Source organism: Temnothorax nylanderi, unplaced genomic scaffold (genome assembly GCF_030848795.1).
Source record: "Temnothorax nylanderi isolate EJ_2023f unplaced genomic scaffold, tnyl_v1.0 TNYL_tig0052_pilon, whole genome shotgun sequence".
NCBI lineage: Eukaryota > Metazoa > Arthropoda > Insecta > Hymenoptera > Formicidae > Temnothorax > Temnothorax nylanderi.
In genome coordinates, this window is record NW_027249114.1 from 141485 (window position 1) to 156476 (window position 14992).

Genomic DNA, 14992 nt, shown 5'->3' on the forward strand with positions numbered 1-14992 from the left:
TGTTTTTTACAAGAAATAAAGTTTAATTAAAGAAATGAAAAAGCTGTCAAATCATTATGCAGTTCCCTTCAATTATCTGAATTTCGTATCTATTATAATCGTTAACAATCGCACGCTAGCCATTTTGTCTCTTGAAAAAAAAGGAATTATCATATTCTGCGATAAGTGATTTATTCGTGATTACTGTGTACATAAAGTGCATTGCCAAAGGACACGAATAAAACATTAAAATTGTTGCATAATGTTAAATACAGAGAAAGATGTCTTCATAAGCTGTAAAGTAAAATAAATAAAGTTAGTATAAGACATTATATATATGCATTTGAGGAATCTAACATTAAAACTACAATATCAAATAAGTAGTCACTGCATGTGCACTGGTTTGTAATTTTTTTTATAAAAATTCAAATATAACGGTGCATTTTCTGAGATTTTTCTACTGACTTTTGTTGCAATACGTAAATGATTAAAGTGATCAATTTACTGTCCCCCTTTATCTCCTTTTTTATGTGCATAATGTACGTAATTAGTAGAAATTAATCGTCGGTAGTTTTAGTTTTAATTTTAATACTGACATTGCTATACGATTCCAACGACAATGTCACTAAAAAGCTGCTGGTCAATTTTATAGGTCTTGTGCTACGCTTCATAATCATCAACAGATCCTTTTGTTCGCTACTTGTCATCAATACCCAGTCCATGTTATATATCTCGTCGCCAAATCCAGCACTCTGCGCAAACAATAATGATTAGACTAAATTAGTGTCATTAGAAATTGTTATCGTAAAAATCTTGCAAAGCATTATTTTTTGCTTAAATATATATCTTTATAGACTACCTTAAGTGTGACTTCGTTTCCGGCCCAGCAATAATAAAAAATCTCCATAAACATGCAAATTAAGTAGCAGGTTAAACTAGCTATGTCTATAACTGTCATGTAAGACACACGGTATACTAATGTACATAGTACCAAAATACTGGTACTAAATTGAACGAAGATTACTTGGCTGAATACATCGTTAATCATCTCGACAAGTCTATAAATATTTATGCATTATCGTACAAATTGCATGTCGCGTTACAATTACATATACAGAGCATATATATAGCTAAAAAGTTGCATATAGAGTACCCCATTTTAAACAATCACCCCCCCCCAAAAAATTTAATTTTTTTCAATTTCAGAATAAAATGTTTCTCTGTATACAGCTATATATTACATATATACAACTAAAAAGTTATTACAACGTACGTATTGGGACGTATGAGATTATTACAGAATATGTTCTATTTTAATCGATACATTGGAATTTTTTCGAAACTAAGCGAGAAAGAAAACTGCGATTTTTTTCAAGATCGCAAGATAGTTTTAAAGGGAAGACTCTTATTTTTATAAAAATAATATATATCTGAGTGGAGACACCAAATAATATGGAGATCACCTTTATTTTTTATAACGGAATCGTAACTTTTTTGTGATTTTTGTAATTTTTGTCATAAGGTCATAAGAAATTATTTTTGTAATTTTTGTCATAAGAAATTTAACGACCTATAATATTATTCTTGACCTATATATTCTCAAGATCATCCACCGTTAGACAATGCTGAATAAGGGCCAGTTTCACAAGTGTCGGTTAACTTTTAATCTTAGATTAACTCACTCTTCGTCTCCTTCTAACGTCCCCCTTAGATTAACTCACTCTTCGTCTCTTTCTAAGGGGGACGTTAGAAGGAGACGAAGAGTGAGTTAATCTAAGGGGGACGTTAGAAGGAGACGAAGAGTGAGTTAATCTAAGATTAAAAGTTAACCGACTTGTGAAACTGGGCCTAAGTCTGAGCAATATTTTAATCTTGATTGCTCGCTTGTATTTGTTTTATGTTACTTTAATTTTGATTGATTTGTGAAAATGTTTTATAAATTGTCATTTTCAGACACAAAATAAAGTGCAACTTGATTTTTAAAAAAACATCTGCTAGCATGATAGGCGAAATATTCTTGCTTGCAGATTTACATTCCTTTAAAAATCATCTAATGCATATATCGAGTATTATTTAACATATTTATTTAAAAAATATATACACAGATAAAGAGTAGCTATTATCCGTTTGACAAACCTGATTATACATAGATGATAAGAAACGTGTTCCGATAATCTACTCGTTTTATTCGATGTATTGTTCAACGAACTTGTCAGGGTGCCCTCCCCTTTCTTCTCACTATATGAGAATTTTATCATTTTCTGAAGGCGATGCTTCAGAATTTCGAATTGTGCGCATGTTTGTAAGCAAAATCCTAATACCATGGTATCTGTCGCGAGGTTTACAAATATGCCAATAATTATAGCTACAATCTCTTGAACAGACGTAAAGAACAGTATAAGAAACGAGGTGCAATCCCAAGGTACCCACACAAACCCATATGGTATCTGGCCCTCTAACATATATAGCGTTCCTCCTATCGCACCACATATCGCCGACATCGAGCACAAGATTATATAAGGCAAAGAATATGATCTACATTTCAAAAATACATAATAAATATATAATAATCGGTATGTAATGAAGACAGACAAGAACCCTATCTTAAAATTATGCGAATTGAGTAACACTCCCCAGAGTTCCTATAAAAATTTTTCATATACAGAGTGTCTAATAAGTAACTGACCAACCGGAAGGTGATGGTAGATTGGGTCAAACTGAAAAAAAAGTCACGTACCATTTTGCAAAATTCATAATAGTTATTGAATAATTAACTCAAACGTCTGAGCGAATGAGCACATAAGAAGCAGTCGGACTCGGTCATGTCACAGCATGGGTTTTTCAGTGAGACTTAAGCAGTAAGCAAATTGACCAATAGCTTATCTTAAGTTTTTGAGAATACTTGACTGATTGGTCAATTTGATCATTGTTTAAGTCTTACTACTTAAGTTTTTCCACATTCCACACGCACATTGGTTCAAACAGTTTAATTCATTGCTCAATAACTATATTTTGTGAATTTTGCAAAATGGTACATGACTTTTTTTCAGTTTGTATATATTATCGACTCACATCGATTTAATTATTTACTGTAATATCGTTGACAATCGTATCAGCGCTTAAATATACCAACCTGATTAAACGATCGAATTTCATCTGAATATCAATCTCTTCCTTATCACAGGCTTTGCAAGGTTCCTCTTGCAGTATTTCGATCAAATTAATAATCCGATCGCGATAGGTTACAACAGTACTCGCTTTGAACAATACGCTGGTTATCGAGAGGAAAAGAAAGCAACACGAGGCCAAGTCTGCTAGGTTTTCGACAACAAAGATGATATACATCAAATGAGTCAGGAACAGATACATCAACATATATATCGTGAAGAAAGTGAACACACTATACAGCAACTTGGAGCATTTCGACGACCATTGAACTGGTCGCCACAAACCAGAGATGGTGTATAATAAGAAATTGAAAGAGAGTATCTGTATTTTCATAGTTGCTACAATCAAAAGTGATAAATTTTCTTATATTTATTTTAAAAAAGTAATCTTATAAATAGCCTCGCACTAAGTATTCTTATTCTTACTACGTAGCGACAATTGTATGAAATCTTCAAATAAGAGTTTCCAGATTTTTGTTCATAATTTTTTAAGATTTACATATGTACAGCTTATTCAGCCTTATCAGCTCCTTCGAAATATGTTCTTTCTCGGTTGACACATATCACTCTCAATGCCGTTTTCACTTCTAGAAGCAGTCCCGCATTTTTCGAGATTGCACGTAAGTCCGTCTGCGAATTTTCCCTGATGTCGAATCCTTTGGCCTTTCAACGTGGATTTTGTTTAAAAAAAAAAAGTTTGCGGGGGTCAGATTAGGATCGAGTGATGTGTCAACCGAGAAGGAACATATTTCGAAGGAGGTAGGGCTGAATAAATTGTAAGTGAACCCTTAAAAATTATAAAAACAAAGTTTGGAAACTTTTTGAATGGACCTCGTACACGACATTGCAGTATGTATTTTATGGGAACACTGTCTCTCTTTTAAAAATAATATTTAAATATATTTAAATAATTATATATTCAAATATATAAAAGACTATTTTGTACAAAAAATATTTCTGTAAACTTACTTCTTGTATGTAACTTTATGCAGTATGCTTGCTTTGTGCGAATACCTTATAGTTAACGTTGATAACAAAACGGAATCAAGTAACTACTAACATTTGTATCAATAAAAAAAGTTAGCACATGCGCGACAAAGGTTCGTAAGGCACTACGGATAAGCGCGTTTGCGTCAATTTCGTCATCCCTATACGACTTAAAATTAACAATCTATTAATAATTTGACGCCGCGGAAGCTTGTCGGTACCTTACTACCGGTATCAAAGTTGTAATTATACGTAATGTAACGATGTCATGTCATACAATTGAGAAAAATGTAATCCGCCCCCGAGAAATTCCAACATATTGTCGTGTTCTCAGGGAGTGAAATACACTTCCGTGCAGGCATCTATTATAAAATTCTCGCAAGTAACAGCATTAATAAGTATTCGAGTGAATCAACATCTCTTTTTCACATTTTCTTCCAAGAATTATGATAATTTTATAGAGGAGAAAATTACCAGTTGATTTGCCAGGGGCGTGTTCGCTGTGTTCCGCGTCGTTCTATAATGTCTCTGTAATCATTAATAAATAATCTATATTACGACGTTTGCAAGAACGACTAATATTCACCCTCCATTTTCACGTATAATTATATGTCTGCGTAATGCTATATTTATCTCTTGCACATTCGGCTGAAAACAAGTGTATTTACCTATCTCGATATCGTCTTCTCCTGCTCGTTGAAGAGCCTATTTCATAATAAATAAGGGCGTTCAGTATACAAGTTCTCAATTCTCTCCATATTCTACCCCTCTTATTCAAACAACTTTATCGTTGAACTTCGAACGTATACACTTCTTAATAATGGTTCCATTACGAAACGATCATCGTTGACAAATGGACATCAGTAGCAGAGGAAATACTTGATCACCTAAAACTGATGTGAAATCGCTTATATACTGATCTATAGAAAAAAGTGGATAGGTGAGTTTGTTCAATTCGTCTTCATTATATATACATATTATATTTTAATATATATACTCTCAATATATTACTTAAATATATCTCCACCATATCAGATCTATTTGTTTTTAAAAAAATAAGACGTATCACTTACCGATAAGCGATATCGCTTACCGATATAAACGTTACCTAAGTTTCTAATGAAAATAATTACATAATATATACCAGTAAAAGAAATTTTGCTGCGTGATGAAATAATTATATTACTCGTACGATTTTTTAAAATTATAATATGTAAAAAATGCGCGTCTACTTGACTTTAACATCAATTAGTCAAGTAGAGCGAGTTAAGCGAGCGTGTCGAGAAGTCGAGACGTATATCGAATCGATAATGTCGATCATGTTGAGCCATGTCGACACTGTCGACAGTCGAGTATTATACGTCAACAGTTCCTGTCAAGTTTTACGAGGTTCTGGAATTGCCGATTTAATACGCGCACTTAAATTCAATTACACAACCAGTACTTACGCGTAAACGAGACACGTGCGATTATGTGATTATTTGAAAATGTCTGTTGCAAATAAAATCATGTCTCAGACGAAGGTAATTCCGCATAACCTCATTAAGTGGGACGAGAACGACAATTCTCTGGCCCCGTTGACAGAGTGTCAAAAGGATTGCTTGACAAGTCTGGAGATCGTTGTGACTTCGTTCTTCCCGTTATCGAATCTACAGTCCAGCGTGATCGATGGCGATGAGAAGCTACACGAGCAGAATTCTCAGGAGAGTACACCCCCGATAGAAAGGTATCGGGAGTTACTTCAGCATTTCTTGCTTCTGGAAAGGAAATACGTATCCATGTACGACATGAAGTACAGTCTGTACCTTGACGAGCTGAAATCGAGGAGGTCCGAGTGCCAGGACGTTTGTTCTGAGATAGAAGAGACGTTGGACGATTTCTCTGCGCTCTACAAGCAGTATACTGAGGTTTCCAGCAAGACCACCTCTCTGTACGAAGCCAGCGAACAACTCATCTTCGATCAAAAGCAGTTAAATGCGACAATCGACGGCATTACGGAGTACGTTAAATATTTCAAGGAGATCGACGTGATTACAGAGAAGCTAGACGCGTCCACCTTGTCAGTGAACAGCGAAATGTTTTTTTCTATATTAGATAAAATTGACACAAACATAGATTTTATGCAAAACAACTCGTCGTACAATGAAAGTGGGACTTACCTGGCGAGATACAAGCATTGCCAGTCGAAGGCGATTGCGCTGATACAGAATTACATCTCCAACTTGTTCTCTAAAACCACTGAAAGCATTTTGAACTTGAAGGACAATGAAAATTCATCGGAGAACACGGACACGGCTCTCGCGTTATTCTATGGCAGATTTCAGACGATCTTGTCCAAAACAAGGCCGGTTATCAGGCAAATTGAAAGCAAATCGTACAAAAGGCAGGAATATGACAGCTTGTTGCTTGAGTGCCATCAATATTATTGGAGTCAGCGAGGCTTGGTGCTAGGTACGAGCATACAGAAGTCTCTGAATTCCATAAGGGAAAAATATAATGGCGACCATTGCAGTTTAGTGCGACATTCTTGTGCATTGCTCTTGCATGCGTCGATAGATGAACATAAACTGTTCTACGAATTTTTTTCGAAACAATCAAGCGGACTGACCGCATACCTGGAGAGCTTGTGCACTTCTCTGTATGACGCATTGAGACCTTTCATAATACACATTAATCATCTCGAGACATTGGCCGAGATTTGCTGCATTCTACGAATAGAGATGCTCGACGAACACGTGCAGAACAACTTCGAACCACTGGAAGGCTTCGGAAACATTTGCTTACAGCTGTTGCACGATGTTCAGGAGAGATTGGTATTTCGCGCGCATTTATATCTGCAATCCGACGTACTGAATTACAATCCTTCGCCAGGCGACCTGGCGTATCCAGAAAAGCTGAAGATGATGGAAGAAATAGCGGAATCGATCAGGGAAGCGACTCGCCAGACCCGCATGAAGAGGATCTCCGTCTCGTCCACTGACAGCTCTGCCCTAGAACCAGTTTCTCGAAATCATATAGTTATCGATTCCATTTATCAGAAGACACACATGGGGAGTTCTCCAGCGGATCTGCATGCTATGTGGTATCCCACGGTTCGCAGGACTCTGGTCTGCCTGTCGAGGCTCTACCGTTGCGTGGACAGATCCGTGTTTCAGTCATTGAGCCAGGAGGCCATTTCCCTCTGCGTTCAGAGTATCGAGAATGCCAGACAGGAAATTGAGAAGAGAGCGAGTACATTAGATGCAGAATTATTTCAGATAAAGCACTTGCTGATTCTTAGAGAACAAATTGCTCCGTTCCAAGTGGATTTTACTATCAAAGAATATAGTTTGGACTTCTCTAAAGTGAAGACCGCTGCATTCGGGCTGCTCGAAAAGAGTTCTAGGTTCTTTACCCTGTCGAACAACGCGTTATTGCAGTTTCTTTTGGAAGGTGCACCACAGATGAAAGAGCAACTTATCGACTCGAGGAAGCATGTGGACGCAAAGTTGAGACTTACGTGCCAGCGATTAATACAACACGCAACTTATTTATTGATTTATCCTATTATTAAGTTATTGGAGAAGGAAAAGTTGCTTGATGCAAGCTCGATTCAAGAGAATGCCCTAGGAAGTCCGCAAGAGATAGCAACTATAGTAGCCGACGTATTGAGGGTAATTAAATTCAAATGTCCCGAGATACAGCAATCGATGCAGTTATATTTAGCTAACAAAGAAACTGAATTCATTCTGTTTAAACCAGTGAAGAATAACATTTGCGCTGCATTCACGCAATTGCATCAGGTATTGAATAAGTATTATAACGCGGAGAACCTTCTGTTGATCGCGTGTCCTTTGCCAGAACAGATTTCTGTTATGTTGAGTTCAACAACGTTAATTCAAGGAAAGTCAAATCGAGAATCGCAGTCGGTTCTGAAACAATCACAGTCACTTACTAAACAAGAAGATTAAATAACGTAATTTTGTTTATTCTGTTGTGTTTTCAAAAATTAATTGTTGAATAGAATATTGATATAAATTTAAGTAAAAAATGTGCAAAAATAAATCTTTTTCTATGTTAGATTTTATATGTATATAATTTTTGTAATAAAATAAATTTTCTAAGTAAATTAAAGTTAAAATAATATTGATTTAAGGTCAAATAAATTTTAGGATTAAAATGAGATGAGAGAGAGAGAGAGAGAGAGATAATTTTTAAATCTAATTGATCATATGTAATTATTCTGGCATGTGATATAATTTTTGTAATAAAATAAAATTTTCTAAGTAAATTAAAGTTAAAATAACATTGATTTAGAATCAATTAAATTTTAGGATTAAAATTAGAAGAGAGAGAAAAAGAGAGAGAATTTTTATGTAATTTATCATTATTCTGGCATGTGATATAAAATTATATAATCTTATCAATATAAAATATAAAGTAATATGAGAATGTGTATGTAATTAAGTTTAATTTTATATTTCCATTATTATTATACCTAATTAAATTAATTTTAAGTAAAATATAAAGTTAAGTAAAATTAAAACTTGCTATTTATAAAAAAGTGCTACAACAAAGTCACGAAATTTAATATTTTGAAAAGAGGACAAAAGAAATACAATTTATACATATAGGTACTTATTTTATTAAAATTGCCATCTTGAATTTTTTTATGCTGTAAAATTGCGCCATAGTAATAAAGGTATAATGAAAGTATACATTTTAATACCATTGACTAATATTATTACTTGAAGCATGAATATACAATACAAACATATAATAATCTAAATTATTATCATGCGCCATTGCGTTTCCATTGCATCTTATGAGATGATGTATTTACTGAAACATACATTCAAAATATATATTAATAAATATATTAATAAATTCAACGGTAATTAAAAATTTATTATTTTATTAAAAATTAAAATGTATAATATATATTTTTAGCTAATACAATATATGTATATACATATATTATAAAGTGAGTTGAAAAATTTTGAAGAAAATTCCCTAAATTGTTAAAATTTCATTGAATGCGAAGTAAATTAATTATTAAATTCTTATCAACCAAGTTTATCAAACTCCGAAAAATTGGTTTTTTGATAAAAATTGATTACTAATTGCGTAACAGAATTTAATGATTCTACGAAATTGTTTATTTTTGTAATGAGAGAATATATGTATATTACACATTTTAATTTTCTGGATATATACACTTACTTATTTGTGTATATTCTTATGTGTATTTGAACTATGGCACATTCGGGGTGTAAAGCAAAAGTATGTAAGAAAAGAGATTATCATCGCCATTATTAATACAACCCACATTATCCAAAATAATAGTAAACGAAATTTCATCCAAAATGGACTAGAAACGTAATGTTTTCTTAGATTTTCTGCCTTGTCTGAAATAATAAAAAATGTAACATTTAATGTATTTTAATATATTCAAATTTTGAAATCTACTCTATTTCTGTATAGCCGAATCAAGAAGCTATTAAGTTCTAGAATTACACATTTGTATCACTTTTACGAGAAAAAAAAAGGAAAATTTAGTTAAATAATGATATAAATATGATATAAAGCTCCACAGACCTTTGGGATATTTCCTTCCCGTTTTATCAATAATAATTAAAGGAATGGCATCATAAATTGGATTTTCTTGAGCAAAAGCAGATTTTTCCTGAAATTCCATTGTGTTATATCCTCTTGTTCAATATATGTGATAACACAGTAATGCACAAAGAGAAACGTCTAACACTTTTAACTAAATTTCATTTTGCTTCGTTCTCCATATTTACGAACCTGTCGATACAAGGAGATCGTTATTTTTATAAAAGATAAACGATATAAAGGAAAGATACAATATATCTATACGACACATAAAACTTAATAAATAAATATAAATAGGCTATATATACATTATGTATAAAAAAAAACCTTTCCATTATTGTATAATTATTATCATTGTGATTATTCGTCACCTATTTTTATTAATTGGAGAAACGCACTGTTATTACATCAATCAATTCGGAAAAAAAGGAAGTTTAATTCTTTGCGACGATATTTTCTTCGACTGCATCACGTTATGGCAAGAATTCATCAACAGATTCTGTGAAAGTCCAGAAAGTCGTGTAAAGTTTAAAACAATGCTGAAAGATATAATCTAGATTATCTAGATATCGTCTTCTTTCACATTAATTATTATAAACCGTCACTGCAGACACTGCACTGTAAGAAAAACTTCTGTTTCAGTTCTTCCTTCAATTCACTTTTCAGTTAAGTCTATAAATAAACTTAAATGTCGACGTATCGAACTCTTTGCAAAGAATAGATCTCCAAACATTTACTGCAGATATTATTGGCACAAACTCTTTGATATATGTGATCCGTTCGTAGTCACCTGATGATCTCAAGTGACCTCCATGAACATCTGGTTTTTAATAACTTTAGCTTTTTTTAGCTCGATATGAGTCATCGTTCAAAGTGGTCTCTGCTTTGCTATTATTGACATATAATCCTCTTAATTCCTGTCGATCCAAATCACTTTCTATCGAGGGGTTCTTAAGTCACTGAATGTTTTCAGATTTTTTATGGCACCATTACAGCTTGAAAATCTTAACTGGCATAAGAGACCCACTTGTTCGACGAAAGCAGCAGAATTACACATGTTCTGCGAAGGGTTAATAATTCATTAACAAAAATGCATGATGACTATAAATGATGTAACATTATCGATATAATTAAGTTACGTTTTATAAATAGAATTGTGAGAATTTCGCAGTAAAAATACTACCTTGAAAGCACGACATATTTCCCTAAGGGAGGGCCCACTGCAACATCTTGAAATATTAATTAATCTTCCTCAATTCCATATCAAATTGCAAGATTACATCATAAGTACGACATTTACGTGTCGAAAAGTCGGAAAGTGTCAGCTGCGCTAGTAAGAGTCGCTATAAGTTGTTAATAACTCATTAATTTTACCAAGCCATATGGAGTGTTGCAAGCAGTTGCAAGTATGCAATTATTCGTAATGCTTCAAGAACCTCTGTCGCGAGTTTGCTTTGTAATACAATCTTCCATTATATGAGAAGGGATATTTACAAGACAATATATTATATAATGTCCATATTAATATTTTTTATAACATATTTTTTAAATTACAAAATATCGTGAGGTTTGAGTTTTCGCTAAATAGGGTTTGAGTCTTTGCTAAGTAGGGTTTGACTCTTCGCTAAGTAAGGTCAGAGAGAAACCTGTAAAGTTGTTGCATACTTCTCGAGCGCATTCTAGAATCTAGACTAGTGTTAGAGGTTAGGGTGTCTATGATATTCATGGCGCCGGGTGAATGCAAGAACATGTGGCAAATTTATTCAGACTTTCGGTATCTTGAATTAACAACGTGTGCCGCGTTATAAAAAGTTAACACAAGACATTATTATAATAATTATTCAATGAACAGTGTACGACATTTGGAATAGATTTTTCAAAATAAAAATGTTGCTGAGTGTTGTACAGTTATCACTTAGGTCGATTCGCGGCGCAAAACTTTTGCGACCAGTCGATTTAAGATCGACAATTAAATGCGGATATAGTTCTGGATGGAGTAGTCGACGACCTGTTGCTATTGTCAATGAACATGAGCTTTTGGATACTGATGATACATCGAAAGCTGTTGAACAAAAAACTCCTAAAACACGTAGGAGGAGACCAAGAGTCAATGCACGCGAAGAGAAAAAGAAAGATAAGAAGGAACATGAAATTAAAGAAGGTTCTGCCACAGAACAAAGATATATAGCACTTGATGCAAACGATAAGCTCATCAGGTATATAGTTTTTCTAAATAATGCTCAAATAACCTCTAGAAAGTATAGTCCTACGAATAATACTGTTTGTATTTCATGTTTCAGCTCATTAATGATAGATATTAAAACGAAAAAGAGAAGAGAAAAGACTCGTCAAATGCTACTGGAAGGCCTTCGATTAATCGAAGATGCGATTCAGGCAGGGGTAGTGCCAAAAGTAATATTTTTCAACAGATTATCCGACATACTGCCGCTGTCGCTTCCCAAGGAAGTAAAACTGTATAAGATTCCGTATCGTACGATTCAATTGTGGTCCAACTTAACAACTTCCCCTGGGATAATTGGTAAATATTTTGATTTTCTATGATCTCGTAAAGGAGACGACTGACAATTAGCACAATCTACAAAAAGTAGATACCTGTATATAATTATTGCAATTTTTTTGGTACAGGAATCTTCGAAATCCCAGATATGGACGATAAGGAACCTGCCAAGGATGCTATACCTTTGACTATTATCTGTGACAACGTCAGAGAACCAGGAAATTTGGGAACTATTGTAAGAGCTGCTGCTGCAGTTGGTTGCGAAAAGTTATTATTAATGAAAGGTAATTTGCACTATTACTAATTTCATAGTCTGTAATTTTTCCATTAATCTGGATTTTTCTTGCCTTAGGGTGTGTGGATTTATGGGAGCCCAAAGTTGTGCGCAGTGCTACAGGTGCACATTTTCGCCTACCAATAATTACATCCGTTTCATGGGATGAGATTCCAACGTTGATAAATGATGAGTCTACAATTTTTCTAGCGGACAACAATATAGCGTATGAAAATGATTTAAAAGATACGGTTAATCCAGAGTCAACTGTAAGCACTTCCATAGAAGACAATGATAATTATACGAAACAAGATGATGTAAATGCGAACGACGATCAAACTGCTGAAGATAACGCGATAGACCAACTGACCAAGCATTATAAACGAACTGCAAAAACTAAATTGCTAGTAAAAAAATTAATATCTGAACTTCCAGTTGAACCTTACTATACATTAGATTTTACAAAAAGAGAAATGGTACTTGTTATTGGGGGTGAAACCGAGGGTGTTAGTCTCGAATCATGTAAATTGTTACGTGCAAGAAATTGCACTCGTGTTAACATACCATTGACTAACGGCATTGACAGTTTAAATGTTGGTGTGGCTGTTGGTATTGTTACATTTGAAATGAGAAGACAGTTTGTAACTCGCAAAATTGATGATGAATAAAACTATTCCTAAATATATATAGATAATGTTTTCTGTAACTAATAATTATTATTATGTAATTTGACCCAGTATTTATATAGACTTAGAAATTGTAGCGAAAAATATTGGTGTTTTATACTCAATTTATTGCAACAAATATTTACTGAATTATCTATTGAATAGTCAAAAGTAAAAAAACTTTATAATAAATTTTATAAAACTAATTATCTAAAAATATATCCCATACTTTCAAAGATTGTTAAATTATATCTGATTTGTGTGCACGGGCGCGCATGTGTGTATTTGTTTTATAAATATTTCATGAATTAAATACATCTTAGTGCATTATATTATCTGCTATTTAAAACACGAATAAATGAGATAATTGTAAATAATTAAAGATATTAGCATTTTTCGTGCTACGTTTTTCATGATTATTAACCATTTTTTTTCACTGACTGATGATAGTGAGGACCAGTCCAAATGACATACCGCATTTCCTATGCTCGTGCTCTGTCGTAAAATAAATAAACTAATTACAATTATGTCGCGAAAGCGTAATCATTAATAATTTCACATATGTACTAAAAATTAAAGTTTTTTCCTGAAATAAGATCTAATAACTTTAGGTATCTATTTATAAGATACCTAAAAACATGTACACACACAAAAGATTCCGTGTAAATAAGTTGGAAAAAACATCTACCATGTAGAATAAATTTACACCGATATTTTTACGCTATAATCAGGTGTGTGTCCGAGAAGGATATTTCGTTCGCACCCTCGATTGGTGCGCACCTCTATTGATTTTTATTACTTGATTTACATATAATCGCTCCAAGCAGTTGGGTTCAATATTACTATCGATTTCAGTTAACCAAGTCACACACACACACACGTACATCATATATCTAACATCAATTTAGAGAGCAGTTATAATTTTCATAATCATAGATATCGACGATAGAATGATAGAATGATTGGTGAGCGATTGATAATCTCGTCGTGTATGGACAACATAAATTGACATTTTGTGTGCGATACGTTGAACATAATTACAATTAATATATTACATTTGTTTCACTTGTTGCAAGGTATACGTGTGAGAATAGATCGTGGAATACAAGCAGTTATATTTACCTTGAGCATGACTTTGTTTCCGGACCAGCAGTAAACGTTTTGTATGAACATACAAATGGTGTACACCAGCAAAGTCGCAGTCCCGGACTCCGAAATATGCCGGTATGTAAAATACACTTGCATAATGTCAAGATACTGCCGAAGAATTGAACAAAGAGCACTTGGTTGAATTTTGACGTACCTGTACCTAATGACGTCGTATTAATTCTGTATTTTAAATGATGAAAGTGTCTTATCATTACATATGATTTTTCAATTCTTAAAACATTAAAAATTAAGGAAACTCTAGCATAATTAGTTTGGAAACGTTATTTTTTCGAGCTCTTAATGGTCACCTAATAACTTCAAATCAAATAAATACATTATATTACAGTAGTATTTCGCGAGGGGGAATTCACAGCTGGGACTGGTGTACAAAAATTCTCAGCAGTGGACTAAAAAAAAGTAAGCAGTGGCCTATAATATTTGACGGCATTGTCGTCAGTGGTTGGGCAGTGGTAATAATGACTGGTGGCAGTGACAATGCAGGAGGAGGACAATGCATAGCATTGCTAAGGCAGTGTTCGAATTTTATTCGGCATTGGCTCGGTAGTACGGCAGTGGTGTACAAAATTTTGGGTTGTGAATTTCCCCTCGGTATTTCGTGATTGTAAACGACCGCAAAAGAGAGTCGCAGGTAATAAAA

At 33.6% G+C, this 14992-nt stretch overlaps 3 protein-coding genes and 1 long non-coding RNA gene across 4 annotated transcripts; 2 read left to right on the forward strand and 2 right to left on the reverse strand.

The window, feature by feature from the left end:
* Positions 1–154: 154 nt before the first annotated feature.
* On the reverse strand, positions 155–3835 carry LOC139772719 (odorant receptor 4-like). Its single transcript, XM_071706605.1, has 5 exons — positions 3113–3835; positions 2116–2514; positions 839–1037; positions 576–731; positions 155–273 (listed from the first exon to the last, which is right to left on the reverse strand). Exons 1-5 carry the CDS (start codon positions 3478–3480, stop codon positions 226–228), a joined length of 1170 nt encoding a protein of 389 aa, XP_071562706.1. The 5' UTR covers positions 3481–3835; the 3' UTR covers positions 155–225.
* A 1644-nt stretch (positions 3836–5479) lies between these two features.
* On the forward strand, positions 5480–9004 carry Cog3 (conserved oligomeric Golgi complex subunit 3). The gene has a single exon (XM_071706425.1). It carries the CDS (start codon positions 5621–5623, stop codon positions 8081–8083), a length of 2463 nt encoding a protein of 820 aa, XP_071562526.1. The 5' UTR covers positions 5480–5620; the 3' UTR covers positions 8084–9004.
* A 7-nt stretch (positions 9005–9011) lies between these two features.
* On the reverse strand, positions 9012–11399 carry LOC139772620 (uncharacterized). Its single transcript, XR_011718176.1, has 3 exons — positions 10100–11399; positions 9711–9920; positions 9012–9520 (listed from the first exon to the last, which is right to left on the reverse strand). It is a non-coding gene; the product is annotated as an uncharacterized lncRNA (long non-coding RNA).
* Positions 11400–11414: 15 nt separating this feature from the next.
* Positions 11415–13205, forward strand: LOC139772611 (rRNA methyltransferase 3, mitochondrial). The gene is made up of 4 exons (XM_071706426.1): positions 11415–11944; positions 12029–12267; positions 12375–12530; positions 12599–13205. Exons 1-4 carry the CDS (start codon positions 11616–11618, stop codon positions 13186–13188), a joined length of 1314 nt encoding a protein of 437 aa, XP_071562527.1. The 5' UTR covers positions 11415–11615; the 3' UTR covers positions 13189–13205.
* The last annotated feature ends 1787 nt before the right edge of the window (positions 13206–14992 follow it).

Coding starts and splice junctions, on each gene's coding strand:
- LOC139772611 (XM_071706426.1), top strand. CDS start 11,616: ATGTTGCTGAGTGTTGTACAGTTATCACTTAGGTCGATTCGCGGCGCA. Junction 12,268..12,374: donor AACTTCCCCTGGGATAATTG/GTAAATATTTTG, acceptor TTTTTGGTACAG/GAATCTTCGAAATCCCAGAT. Junction 12,531..12,598: donor AAAGTTATTATTAATGAAAG/GTAATTTGCACT, acceptor TTCTTGCCTTAG/GGTGTGTGGATTTATGGGAG.
- LOC139772719 (XM_071706605.1), bottom strand. CDS start 3,480: ATGAAAATACAGATACTCTCTTTCAATTTCTTATTATACACCATCTCT. Junction 1,038..2,115: donor TATCATCTATGTATAATCAG/GTTTGTCAAACG, acceptor AAATATTTATAG/ACTTGTCGAGATGATTAACG. Junction 274..575: donor CGTTGGAATCGTATAGCAAT/GTCAGTATTAAA, acceptor TTTACTTTACAG/CTTATGAAGACATCTTTCTC.
- Cog3 (XM_071706425.1), top strand. CDS start 5,621: ATGTCTGTTGCAAATAAAATCATGTCTCAGACGAAGGTAATTCCGCAT.